The 12,805-nt window shown below is 39.7% G+C and overlaps 1 protein-coding gene across 13 annotated transcripts; it reads right to left on the minus strand.

The window, feature by feature from the left end:
• Positions 1 to 1,130: 1,130 nt before the first annotated feature.
• On the minus strand, positions 1,131 to 9,514 carry LOC102714766 (BTB/POZ domain-containing protein At5g47800). 13 transcript variants are annotated; one of them, XM_040527603.1, is made up of 9 exons: positions 8,134 to 8,206; positions 7,283 to 7,383; positions 7,102 to 7,208; positions 6,467 to 6,546; positions 6,161 to 6,230; positions 4,833 to 4,898; positions 3,572 to 3,967; positions 2,032 to 2,772; positions 1,131 to 1,949 (listed from the first exon to the last, which is right to left on the minus strand). In XM_040527603.1, the coding sequence occupies exons 4-9, from the start codon at positions 6,523 to 6,525 to the stop codon at positions 1,500 to 1,502; spliced, it is 1,782 nt and encodes a 593-aa protein (XP_040383537.1). In that variant the 5' UTR covers positions 6,526 to 6,546; positions 7,102 to 7,208; positions 7,283 to 7,383; positions 8,134 to 8,206; the 3' UTR covers positions 1,131 to 1,499. The 13 variants fall into 13 exon arrangements, with proteins under 13 accessions (XP_040383537.1, XP_040383535.1, XP_040383530.1 ...); XM_040527601.1 differs by having other exon boundaries at positions 6,467 to 6,553; XM_040527596.1 differs by having other exon boundaries at positions 6,467 to 6,572.
• Positions 9,515 to 12,805: the final 3,291 nt, after the last annotated feature.

Raw genomic sequence — 12,805 nt, forward strand, 5'->3', positions numbered from 1 at the left:
TCATCTACATCGAGACGGTTCCGCTACATCTACGCGTCTAGTGGTAATCCTGGGATCTATAACAACAGTAGTTCTTGTTTTATGGGATAAAAATTTTGATTTACGCTAGCGTAGCCTTCCCCATATCCCTACAGTAGATATGTGTGTTTCTGTTTCCTATTGTCTATAGATTTGGGGAGGTTGTCCTAGAAATTTTTTATCCTAAATGTATAGGAACCAGTAATTGCTATATATCTGGAACAAGGGAAAAGAGCTATGTCAGTAGCAATTATCTGCAAGGCGTAATTTGTAGTGAGTTGAGATCTGTGAGATAATTTTGTTTCGGTGCTACTTAACTGATGGAGCCTTTGCATTTGCATTTTTACTTTTTGTCTTTCTAGATCCTAAATATATTGAACTTAAAGAAGTAGAAGTAGAACACAGGGCTTAGGGCAAGAACACATACGTTTCTATGCAATGAGTCAGAAGCGCACATACTTCTGCACATAGAGATTCCTTTTAAAGTATTTTTATCATCCTTAAAAAGTATATCGAGGAAACTCAAGTTGAAGACATGGTGTTAGCATTTTTTTTCCTAAAGATGCATGAAGCACTCTCTCTAACAGTGACTAGTCTTGTAGCTAAATTGACATACCTTCTGAACATCAGAGATCCTATTCAGATAGATCAGTTTTTTCATTATTTTTCATTCTGTGATGCCAGATTGTATTTCTTTTGCTGGTGTGCCAAGTTAGGATACTGGAGTAGTTTGCTAGGCTTCTGTGGTACAACAATTGGTGATGGGTGCTGTGTTCATCCCGCTTGTTTTGCTGGGCTGCATTAAGAAAATAAAAAGGGCATAAAACACAAATCCAACATGAAAAGATGGGCCCTAGGGAAAGGGTTATTTCTGGCTAGCTCTTTTAAACGGTCTTGATTCATTAGACCTGACCCAACAAGCTCGATAAGAGATGGGATAATAATGGGCCAAGGCTATTGCGTCCTTTCACAACAATACTAAACAGTTAAATATTTTTAGTTTAAAATTTATAAAATTTCAACCCATCTTATTTAAGGCTCCAACCCGTAATAAATTTTAATAGAAAAACTTAGGTCCATAACCACCTCTACTTGTATCATACGGCCAAGAATTCAGCTGTAATAACATTTTTTTTCAGCCGGCTGACACTCGAACAATCCCTTTCTATAAAGAAAATAGTAGATTCATATATGGAATATAATGGTGAACATGAACATTTTCTTGATCGGTGAGCTATGCTAGATTGTATTATTATAGCCACTTATTATCCCCATCCATTTAATTACAAAATCTACCTCTCTTCCCTCTCTCAACCATGGTTGCTCCTCACATCTCCCACCAAAAATGTGATGCACTGAAATCAAAATGGAGAAGAAAATAATAAAAAAGAAGAAAACAAAAAAAAAATCAAGAATCACAAGTATCAACAAATTTCAAGCAAGAATTCCATCCTTTCCCGATCGTCGGCGACCACCATTGATTACTTGTTCCTCATCCTGCTCCCACTCTCCTCCGCCGTCCTCTCCTTCGTCCTCGCCGCCGTGGCGGCGCCGGCCATCTTGGTGGACGCCGAGAGCGACCTCGTCATGGCCGCGCCGTCGGCCCGGGCGCGCTCGCCGCGCGGCCGGTGCACGTCCGACATGTGGTCGGCGCCCGGCGCGGATGGCTCGTCCTCCTTCTCCTTGTTTCTGGCGGCGAGCATCGCGATGGCGTCGACGGAGGCCCTGTCGGGCGCGACGCCGCCGTGGCTGCCGCTTGCGCCGCCGCCGCCCATGGCCCTCTCCTGCTCGACGAAGAGCAGCTGCACGATGGTGCGCAGCGGCATCCGGTCGTTGGATATCGCCTGCGCCCGCACGTCCGGCGACAGCTTCCGGCAGTCGATCATCCGGCACAGCCGCTTCTTGTCCGCCTTGCTCAGCTCCGGGTGCTCCTGCGCCATTGTTGATCAAACGATGAGCTTGCAAGCTTTAATTCGTTGGGATTTTGAGCTTAGCTTTGGTTGATTTTCTGACCTTGAGATAGGTGTCAATGGCGAGGTAGAGGCCGTCGTGGTCGTTCCGGGCGATGTCCGGCAAGCACTCGGCGAGGTCGACGAACTTGCCGACGGCGAAGTCGACGTCGAGCGCGATGGTGCGGAGGAACTCGTCAAAGATCCTCGCCACCTTCTCCATGGCGGCGCTCATCCGCCGCCGCTCGTCGGGCGCCGCCGGCCGCTGGAACTGCGTCAGGAAGTGCTCCAGCACGGCCTCCGCCGCGCCGATGTCGTACGCCTGCGGGTCGGACGGCATCGGGATGAGCAGGTCGGACGCCTTCGCCTCGTCGAGCTGCGAGCCGGCCTGCCGGATCAGCTGCGCGCGCGTCGACGACGACGCGCCGACGTAGTTCGCAACGCGGAGCAGCCGGAGCAGGAACCTGCCGGTGACGGCGCCGGCGTCGCCGGGGATCATGGTGACGATGGTCTCCAGCACGCGGCGCTGCTTCGCCGCCGCCTCCTCGGCCGCGGAGCTGCCACCGTTGGCGGCCGCGGCGGCGGCGTGCTTGAGAGGGTCCGGCAGGTGCTTGCAGGCGTAGACGTGGAGCGCCTCGCCGATGAGCGGCGGCGGCAGGAGGCGCGCGGCGCGGACGGTGGAGATGACGGAGCGGAAGACGTCGATGTCCAGCTCGGACACGTCCTCCGTCCACCAGTCCTTGGGCACTGACTGGTGGGCCTTCTTCGCGTACCCCGGCCTCGTGTACGTGTACGACCACGTCACCTGCACAAATGTCATGCTCCGTTTATTTAAAAAAATTTATGATTAGTATTTTTTTATTAGATGATAAATTATGAATAATATTTTACGTATGACTAATTTTTTTAATTTTTTTAAAAAAATTAAATAAGATCTATAGTCAAACGTTAGACACATATGATTAAAAGTTTGTTTTATTTTGGGACAGAAGGAGTAAAATATAAATTTCATGTCTTTCATAATTTCTCAAATATTGTTTAGAAACAAATACTAAATGATATGCTTACATCTGCTACCGTCGTAATATCATCGATTTATTACTGGCATTTATAGTGTTCAAATTTGTTTCATTTCTACCCTTATTTATAGTATTATATGTCTCACCAATCATTTTATATTTAATTTTTTATCTTACACCTTTTTATCTCTATTTATATCATATTTATTGTGCAGCAACAAAAAATTTTAAACTATTTTAATATTTGCGAAAGAAACTAAAAATACTTATATTTATAACCAATAACGTTGGCATTATAGAGTTATTCTAACGTCTGTTAATTGTTAAATTTTAAAAGTTTTATAGCATCCTGTTCTATAAGTAAACTATTTCTTTCTAACAACAAAGGGGAGTACCCTTTTATGAACTTCCACAGAAATTTCGTCAAATTCGAGCTAAATTCGGTTCATATCTCAAAAGTAAATCAAAAGAGGGCTGGGCACAAACCAAGCAAGCAAAGCCACGGAAAAATGGCGGCATGATTTCAAAATTCCGGGCGCGAAAACAGCGGAGCGCCCAAAGGAAGGAAAGAGGAGTGGGTGTGACCTTGGATGGCGGCATGAGGATCTTCTCGACGATGGCGTCGACGCAGGGCTGGACGATGCGGCTCTCGGACCAGCCGGAGAGGCGCCAGGCGGCCTGGAGGGCGGCGATGGGGTCCTTCCACCCCTGGAGGATGCAGGAGTCGAAGAAGGAGTCGAGCTTGGCGACGAGGTTGCCCTTGGCGACGGGCTCCGTCATCCGGAGGAACCTGGCGGCGAGCGCCGCCGGCACGAAGTTGTTGGCGCTGATGTTGATGGAGATGCCGTAGCAGAACTTGGCGCACAGCTCGAACGCCTCCTCGCCGCCGGGGATGTCGTGCAGCACCACCGGCAGCGGCGGCTCGTCGTCGGTGTCGGCGCAGAGGCGCTGCAGGAGGCCGCACTTGAGGAGCAGCGGGAACTACATGCAGGTAAAACACACCTGAAATCAATCAACAGCTTTGCCATTGGAAAAACGGAGAAACCAACCCCTTCTATGGTTCTAGTCCTAGACTGGTATTTTCTTATTTGTTTCTAGGGCATGATTGTATGGTTTTTTTCAAAAACAAAAAACAAAAAAAGGGTATATTTGTGGACGAAAAGTAATTTTTTCAAAACTTTTATATACATATTCTCAGTGATTTAAAAGCGAAGGTTGGAAAATAAACTACGATAAAAGCCTTTAAAATCAACTCCAAATTAATGGTTGAAATTCAAATTTTGGTTTATAAACATAAACATAAGCAAAAATATTGGGGGCTAGTTGTTCTTTTATTTTAACAAGGAAACTTGATTACCACCCTGTCCTCTGAATCTACGTAGATTACTTGTTTCTGCTTGTGCATTTCGGTTCCTTTTATTTTCTTTGATGCAATGCTTATAGCTATGTGCTTAAGATTAGATCAGCATCTCTCTGCTTTTAGTTTGTCACAACTTTTCAATTTTCAGGAGATCTAGACTTCTAATTGGCAGCAAAACAACTGTACAATCTAATCTCAAAGCAATAGAATGACATGGCAAAATTAAAACCTGTCAAAATAATACCTACGTACCATATTTATCCCTTCAACTAAGATGTATTGTCAGAATGCTTATTTTGTTCCAATCACCCTTATTTTGATCTGAACTAAGCACCTATACTTCGTTATTGTACTGTAAATTGTTCTAGTTTTAACCAGAAATTCATGCGAATGGGAAACTGAAATTAGCGAGAGAATTTTCAGTTTTGAACGTTCTCTATTCATTTTTATAAAAAAGCCAAGTGGTCTAGATAATTTCTTGCATACTTGATAATGCGGATTGGAACCGGTGCCTTCTGTAGCAGCATTTTCATAGTGGGCACAGAATTTTAGCTGCAAGTAATTTTGAGAACACAAAGTACAACAATTCAGATTTCAGACATCAGAGCTGCTCTGCGGTCAGGTCAATTTAATAACAGGTTATCTTGAATTTTCAACCTAAAAGCACCATCTTTCTTATGAAAGCATAAATGTTGTCACACTAATATCCATGCAAAAATAATTTCTCTCATCTTTATTTTCTTTAATGTCCATGCAAAATGCACATAATTGCATCAGTGGCTTTAGTCATGGAAGCATAAATCAGTAAGCCACTGTAATCTTTTCAACATCATGAATCTGAAGATCTGAACAAAGAACATAAGCAATGTAGTACTGCAAAAACTTAAATGACAGCTTAAAATTCAGTTTTATTTTTTAGAAAAACATCAATTTAACCACTTGATCACTTTAGAATTTTTTTTACCACTAAACTACTTCCATCAGTGGCATTCACGAGACTGAACTAAAAAGAGAACCTTGCATTCTATTCTCGCAACTTTCCTAACAGGGTTTTTGTGAAGTTCAGAAGAAGCTTTTGAGGCGTGGATCAAAAAAGGGCATTACAAGCATTTTTTTTATGCCTCCTTTGATGCTTTTACCATGACAATCTTGGCAAAAGCAGATCTTCAGGCCTATGAACCTAAACCAATGTAGGTTCGTCATTCATAAAGGATGACTAAACAAAGATAGAGTTGGTTTGAGACCATCATCAGGCTTTGATGTATGCTAATCATTGCGAGCCACGACTTAGTAAAGGCACCTTACTTCACAACTTCACATCATCATTATGGCTGTGTAATTGCTTAAAAAAATGTAATGTAGCATTGGGGAACATGTGACATGATAAACTATCAGAGAAAGATGAATCTGATTCAGGGCCTGCTATCATATTCTATATTTTTTATGTATGTCCAATGTGTTAATAAATCAGTGTTTTGCAAAGGTAGTGTGGCTATCAGATTTAAATATCTTGATAAGGGTGCAACTGGAGTTGATGTCCAAGAGTATCTTTTCAATCAACTTTGGCTTTCAGTATGCAACAAAATCTTTTCAGGGGAGATGTTTCTCAGATTGGATTAGGTGCCAAGTTATTTTGATTGACTATTGAATTCATATATACCATTTTTTAGCACATCAGTCTGTGATCAGCAATATGTATATCTTAAATCATTAAAAGTAAAGGATAGGCAATCTCATCAGCACTGTGAGGAATGTAGGAAATCCTTCAAAAGTGGTAATAAAGATAATTTTGTATAAATGAGAAAAACCAGTACCTTGTGTAGCTGATACTTTGTATTGTTGACATGTATGATGAGATCTGCGGGTACATCTGACAGTACCGACCTGTAATGGAACCAAGTCAAAAATAATTATAAATATTCATTGAAGCAACAAACGAAAGTACTTCATAAATTTGAACTTTAAAACTTAAATTTGTAGGTGATTTTGAGGTTTTTTCATCGTAGTTTATCTTTCAACCTTTGTTTTAGATCGCTAAGAAATATGTATATAAAAGTTTTACCTGCAAATTAGTTTTAGTCATTAATACAAGCCTAAAAATGAGGCTGCATGACATTTACCTGACAGCTTCCTCGGTGTAGAATGTGTCAGGCTTTGTCCCAAGCTTCATGTACTTCATTCTGAAGAACTTCTTGATATACTGCGAACTATGCTCCGGTTAGTTGACTGGAATCATCATAATCATAAGAAACAATATAAGTGAATAAATCAGTGTTTGCAATGCACTACATCTGAGGTGAACACAAACAGTAACATTGTTCTTTACTCAAACTGAAACCTTGCTTGTCCTGTCTAATATCCAGCAAAAGAGAACAAAATCACCAAGTTGGGTGTTTGTTCAAGAATTTCGTAACATCGAATATCCCATAAACTTGGCCAAACAATAATCCATGAACAGAACTATACAGACCGTTCTGATCTTCTATCCAGTACTAGTATTTCCAACAGCAAAGCTGATAGCATGCCGTTGGTTGGTTATTTTTCAGAACCATTGCTCGAACAAACAAGCAAATGTTTAACCAAGAACTAGAAAGTGCTGAAGAAATTGCAAAGGTTGATTCAAAGAAGCATCAAAATCAAGGGCAAAAACGTATCATCAAAATAATATTAAATTGGTCAAAACTTTTAAACATCAAGAAAAAGCTCATTTCAGGCAAACACAGATGCAATGTATAATGCTCAAGTGGATCCATACCTTGATGAATTAAAGAGAAACCTCTGAAGCCTTAAGATCTGCCAGCTAAAAAGCTGAAGCTTAAGCTCATGGCAAATGTGAGGGACTAAGTTGTGGCCCTTCTCTCCCTAATTTAGAGAAAAGGCACAATCAGCCTTGCTAATATATATACTCCAAGGGAGAGGAGCTTTCAGGACCACACCTTCAATTGTGTGTGTGTGCTCACTGTTGCTGGCTAACTTTCAGAAAGTGAGCCCCATACTATAGCTCTCTGTGGCCTTTCACCTTCAGAGAGTATCCCAGCTGATGAAAAAAAGTGTATGTATTATTGGTGTGTTTTTTGTATGCATTTCCTTGGTGTTTATGCAAGCATGACTTCACAGTTAGGGTCACACATAACACAAACACTTGGTGGCGTTTTTAGGGGTCCTGTTGATTTGATTAGGATCACTCTAGCTAGCTGGCTCCTTTTGTTGATGGTGTGTGTTTGATGTGACTTGTGCCCAAACCACACATACTCATCATCCAATACAAAGACAGGGGTGCTAGCCACATTAGTGACAAAAATGTAGAGTTGGATCTCGCCTCACTAGCAGCGTCTTTTTAAGGAAGCAAGAAATCCAGGATAAGGTAATCAAGATTTTCCTAAGGAAGATAAGATAATAAACAAGTGAATCCAAGATAAGTTTTTTTTCAGTGCAGGAATAATCCAAAAGAAGTGGGATTTTTTTTTCTGGGAGTTGGGGAATCCCTGAAACCTGGGGGTGTGTTAATTAGTCTTGCTTGTGTGCCTAGTATTTTTCTTCAATGCCCAAAGCATCAAGGCATTAAGGAAGACACATGGGGCCTCCATGCAACTCATGTCCCTTGTATCCTCATCATGCACCAAACTCCAGCTTGTAGCATAAACATACTCTTCATTTCTTATTCAGAGAGAGAGAGAGAGAGAGAGATGTTTGTGTGTGCCTCCAAAAAAAAAAAGGTAAGGTAGGATAACAAACAGTGGTGATTGCACTAATGCTCTGTGCTGCTTTCAGATGGAACAGTGCTCACCTCAAGCAGCAGCACAAGGCCTCATCATATAGGCATGACTTGTTACTTGCTCTTCCTCTCCTTTTGCTGTTCTCCTTTTTCTGCACAAGATGTTGGCAACTTGGCCTCATCCCTCTGTCCATTTATGAAGGCTGGCCTCAGGGTTCAAATGCAGGCTTGCCATGATCATTCAGTACCTATATATATTGAGTTGGATGTACAATTGAGCACATGATATTGATGGACAAATTTTTATTTGGTTTGTTTGTTTTTTTTTTTTTGAAAACCACATGCAAATAGTAGTTGCGAGTTTTCTGGACCGCGTCGGGTACGTTTTTCTTTTTCCATAATTCTGAATGAACTCACTAAGTAGTGGGATGTGGACTGAAGAATCAAGTGCAGCTAGCATGAAATCTACAGCATGTGCCAGATTCAATGAAGAGTGGGGGTTGGTGCCTCTGGAAGAATTGCATGATGGAAAAGGACCATTAAACACAGGGATTTAATGTTTGCAGCTGGTGCCTTGCAAAATTAGTACAACTAGTATTCAATGTGTTTATAGCTAATGGTTGAGCAAAGAAGTACAAACAAAAACGTTTTTCATGAATGAACAGGAAATATATGTGCAAAAAACACACAAACACAAAGGAGGAGGTAGTTACTAGATGTGAGTGACAAGTATACATGATTGCCCTTTTTGCAGTATGGGGTGTGATGTACAATCCCCTTGATCATTTTTTTTATATCTCAAAATGACCCAAAAGAAGCAGGCATGTGCCTTGGATTGTGCCCATGCACAATAAAGGCTCCAATAAAAACAAAGCACCAAAAAAATAATCTTAAAAATATGTTTCACTAGAAAATAGGATTATGGAAGAAGAGATGAACTCCTCTATGACACAAGGGAACAATGAACAGAGGTTCAATTGATTTCCAAAAAGATCACCATGGATCCATACAAATGCTCTTGCTGATGAAGACTTAGCCTCCATGCAAACGGTGACAGTCAGTCAGAGCTTCAAAGGGATCAGAGAGAAGGAAAATCACCTTAATCAGAAGCTCTCATGCATGCAGCTCTCTGAGAGTCAAGAAATCTTTCTCCAGATGAATGAAGGGACTTGGAAACTCAGAGACAGAGATAGAGAGACAAATAGAGAGAGAGAGAGAGAGAGAGTAGTAGTAGGAGGTGTTGTTGAAGAAGTATGAGAGGTGGTGCTAGGGCTCCATGAGTTGAGGAAGGGGTTATAAGGAGAGAAGAGAGGGAGGGGGGATGCTGACAATGAAGAGATATCCTCCTCCCTCAAATGCCTCTCCTCCCAGATGTCTGTCCTACACACACAAAAGAGATTCTCTACTTATTGGGTGAAATCATCTCATCACACATGCACACACACATATATACAGAGTGAGAGAGAGAGAGCTCTGTGTGGTTAAGGAACGGTGGCAATGTAGCTGTGCAGAGAGCTTGAGAGAGAAAGAAGGGGCACGCAGGATCTTGTTGCCCCCACAACTCGGCGGAGGATTGTGTATTATTGCCATCACTAGAGCCTCCCTATAGCTCAAAGAAAAGCAGCATCATGAGTTTGTAAGAAAACTGCAGGAAAAAGGTGAGTAGTGTTGGTCAGAATGGTTGCCTGATTTACTTTAATTGAAATTAACTGGTATAAAATTTTCACTTTAATGCTCTATTATCTCTACTAGAGTTTAAAAGGAGAGTTCGGTTCATCCCTCTCATGATGCACCGATTTTCATTCCAAGTTACAAGAAAAAGAGCTTCTAAAAACACAGGTGCACCAACTAAAAACTGCTAAGAAAACTAACACAGAAGAGAAAAAAAACTAAACCTCGTCATTCTTCAAATTCCGTTGCAACACGCGTGCAATTTATTAGTTTTTTTTAGAAAACTGTTAGGTGATTCATCTATTGTGTGTTAAAGAAAACATTGTGCACATATAACTATGTATCTATATAATTTTTCTTATGGCCTGACTATGGTATCCCATTGGGAATAGGAAACTAGCTCCATCAATAAAAATAAATAAATGATTTTTTGAGAATATAAGCTTGACCCCCAAACTGAACTTATACGCTACTCAAACAATCCATATACGAATATAGGCATAGGCAGGTAGCGTTTGACAAAAGGGTGAAAATGCTACGTCACTGGCATTTGACAGTACCGGTGACAAATCATATATAGGCCTAGTTCGGATGAGTGACAATTATCCACGCGAAAATTATATGATTAATTGATTATTAGTTATAAAAATATAAAATAGATTAATATGATTTTTTAAAGCAACTTTTCAATAGAATTTTTTTTCAAAAACATACCATTTAGCGATTCAAAAAGTGTGTGCTCAAAAGATAATTGAATCTGGGTTAGGAAGTAGACGGAGAAAAACGCGACCATAATAGGTTTTCTTCATGCTCTAGAACAGGGACAGCCACCGCCTAAATATTGGGATTTTTAGAGGTAAGAAGCTTTTTTTTTTCATAAAACTGATATAAAATATAACAACTACTTAGAAAAGTAGCTTACTACCTCTGTATTTTGATGACGACGTTCATTTTTTATGATATGTTTGACGAACCATCTTATTAAAAAACTTATATAATTTTTATTTATTTTGTTGTGATTAAATTTATTACCAAATTTATTATAATTATAATTTAAATTTGTGTACATTTGCATAAAATATTCAATAAGATGAATAATCAAACATATAATAAAAAAATCAAAAGGATCGTCTATTAAAATATGGATGAAGTATTTTTTTGTGGCATTGATTTTTATGTTATTGATGGCACAATCTTTAGTGCTTAATGGCATTACATCCATGTCTTAAACCACGGCAACAAAGTTGAGCACTGCGCATCGGCCCTTCAGAGTTTGTCGACCTATAAAGGTGAACTGTTGGGTAATTAAATGCATGTTATCACTGCCTGGGGCCAGGTCCAGCACCACGCTGCTACAGTAGTGTAACAGACTGGTGGCGTACTATCACTTTTCTCCATAAGCTTAGAAAATACTACCTCGTCCTTAAATATTTGACGCCGTTGATTTTTTTATAAATATTTGACTATTTATATTATTAAATTTTTTTATCAAATATATAAAGTTATATATATGCACAAAAGTATATTTAACAATAAATAAAATGATATAAAAATAATTAATAATTATGTAATTTTTTGAATAAGTCGAATAATCAAACGTGTATAAAAAAGTCAACACCGTCGAACATTTAGGGAAAGAGGGAGTATATGTTTAGATCCATGAACTTATTATAATATACCATCCAGGTCCATGAACTTGTTTTAATGTATCATCCAGTTCCATGAACTCGTTTTAATGTATTATCCAGGTTCATGATTTTAGATGTTAAAACGAGCTTATGGACCTAAACGTACATTTTCTAAGTTTATGGACCTAAGTGATACCACGTCACAAGTTTAAGGACTGGTCATATACTTTACTTTAATATAAACTTTTTAGTATTGTCTGATATATATGTATGCTAGTGAATATGACATATATGCAAACAATATACATCAATCAATAGATGAATATAGACGTAGCTAATCTTACAATACGAAACAGATGGAGAAACTCGTAATTAAGAACTATGTAAACACACAACATTTATGATAGGTGTTACATGGAAACATTGCTCATTTTTTCACTTCTGCTTATATGTTTTTGTAAGCCATAATTTGAATTTTGGCCTTTAATTTGGTGTTGATTTGGGGTTTTATCGTAATTTATTTTCTGGTCTTTATTTTTAGATAGCTAATAACACCTATATAACAGTTTTATTCATAAATTACTTTTTATTTATAAATATGCCTAAACAATTACCTCAGGTTGTTCACGTGCGTTTCTCTATTGTTATGGACGTATAGTCACGTGTCCATGCGTTATAATAAACCTTACCCAACTCAACGTTGTGCATGTTATCTAGCTAGGAAACGAGATGAGAGGTGGATGTCGATGAACATTAGATCCTGCAGATTGTTACACATAATGTGGTAATGAGCGACCCATGCGCTGTGCACACAATGGAGGAGGTGATCGGAGGATAGATTATTGTAGTTTTAAATAGTTAAATTTTTATTAAAGAATAATACTATTTAAATAAAAAACAAAAATATGTGTCAGGTGAGAAAAATATAAAAATATAACCCGTCGAACTTTGCATGTCCAAAAGTGCCCCTTTCGAACACAAGACGAATGGCAGGGCCATATCGAACTAAGAGAGTTCGACAAAGCCTATACTTGGCATAGGCTACACTAGATGTTGGGTTGTCCGACAGTGGCCCTTTTGAACACAGGACGAATGGCAGAGTCCTATCAAACTAAGAGAGTTCGACAAAGATTACATTCGGTATAGACTACACTAGATGTTGGCCTGCCAAACTCCTACACTAGGTGTGAGTCATGTCAAACTCCCCAAGTTCAATAGGCTTTCTCTACCGGTTGGTAGTTCGACGGGTGCATTTAAAATATTTTACATCTCGAGAGGCCCATATGAACCTAGACCACGTTGATAGGCCGCATATCGAACAGACAAACGTCGACAGGTCCCATATCGACCCAACCCAGTTTGATAGGGATCTATTTTTGCGCGATATCTGACACTTATTTTCATTATTTTTCTTTTAAATGCTATTATTTTCAAAAAAATTATGT

Source organism: Oryza brachyantha, chromosome 9 (assembly GCF_000231095.2).
Source record: "Oryza brachyantha chromosome 9, ObraRS2, whole genome shotgun sequence".
Taxonomy (NCBI): Eukaryota; Viridiplantae; Streptophyta; class Magnoliopsida; order Poales; family Poaceae; genus Oryza; species Oryza brachyantha.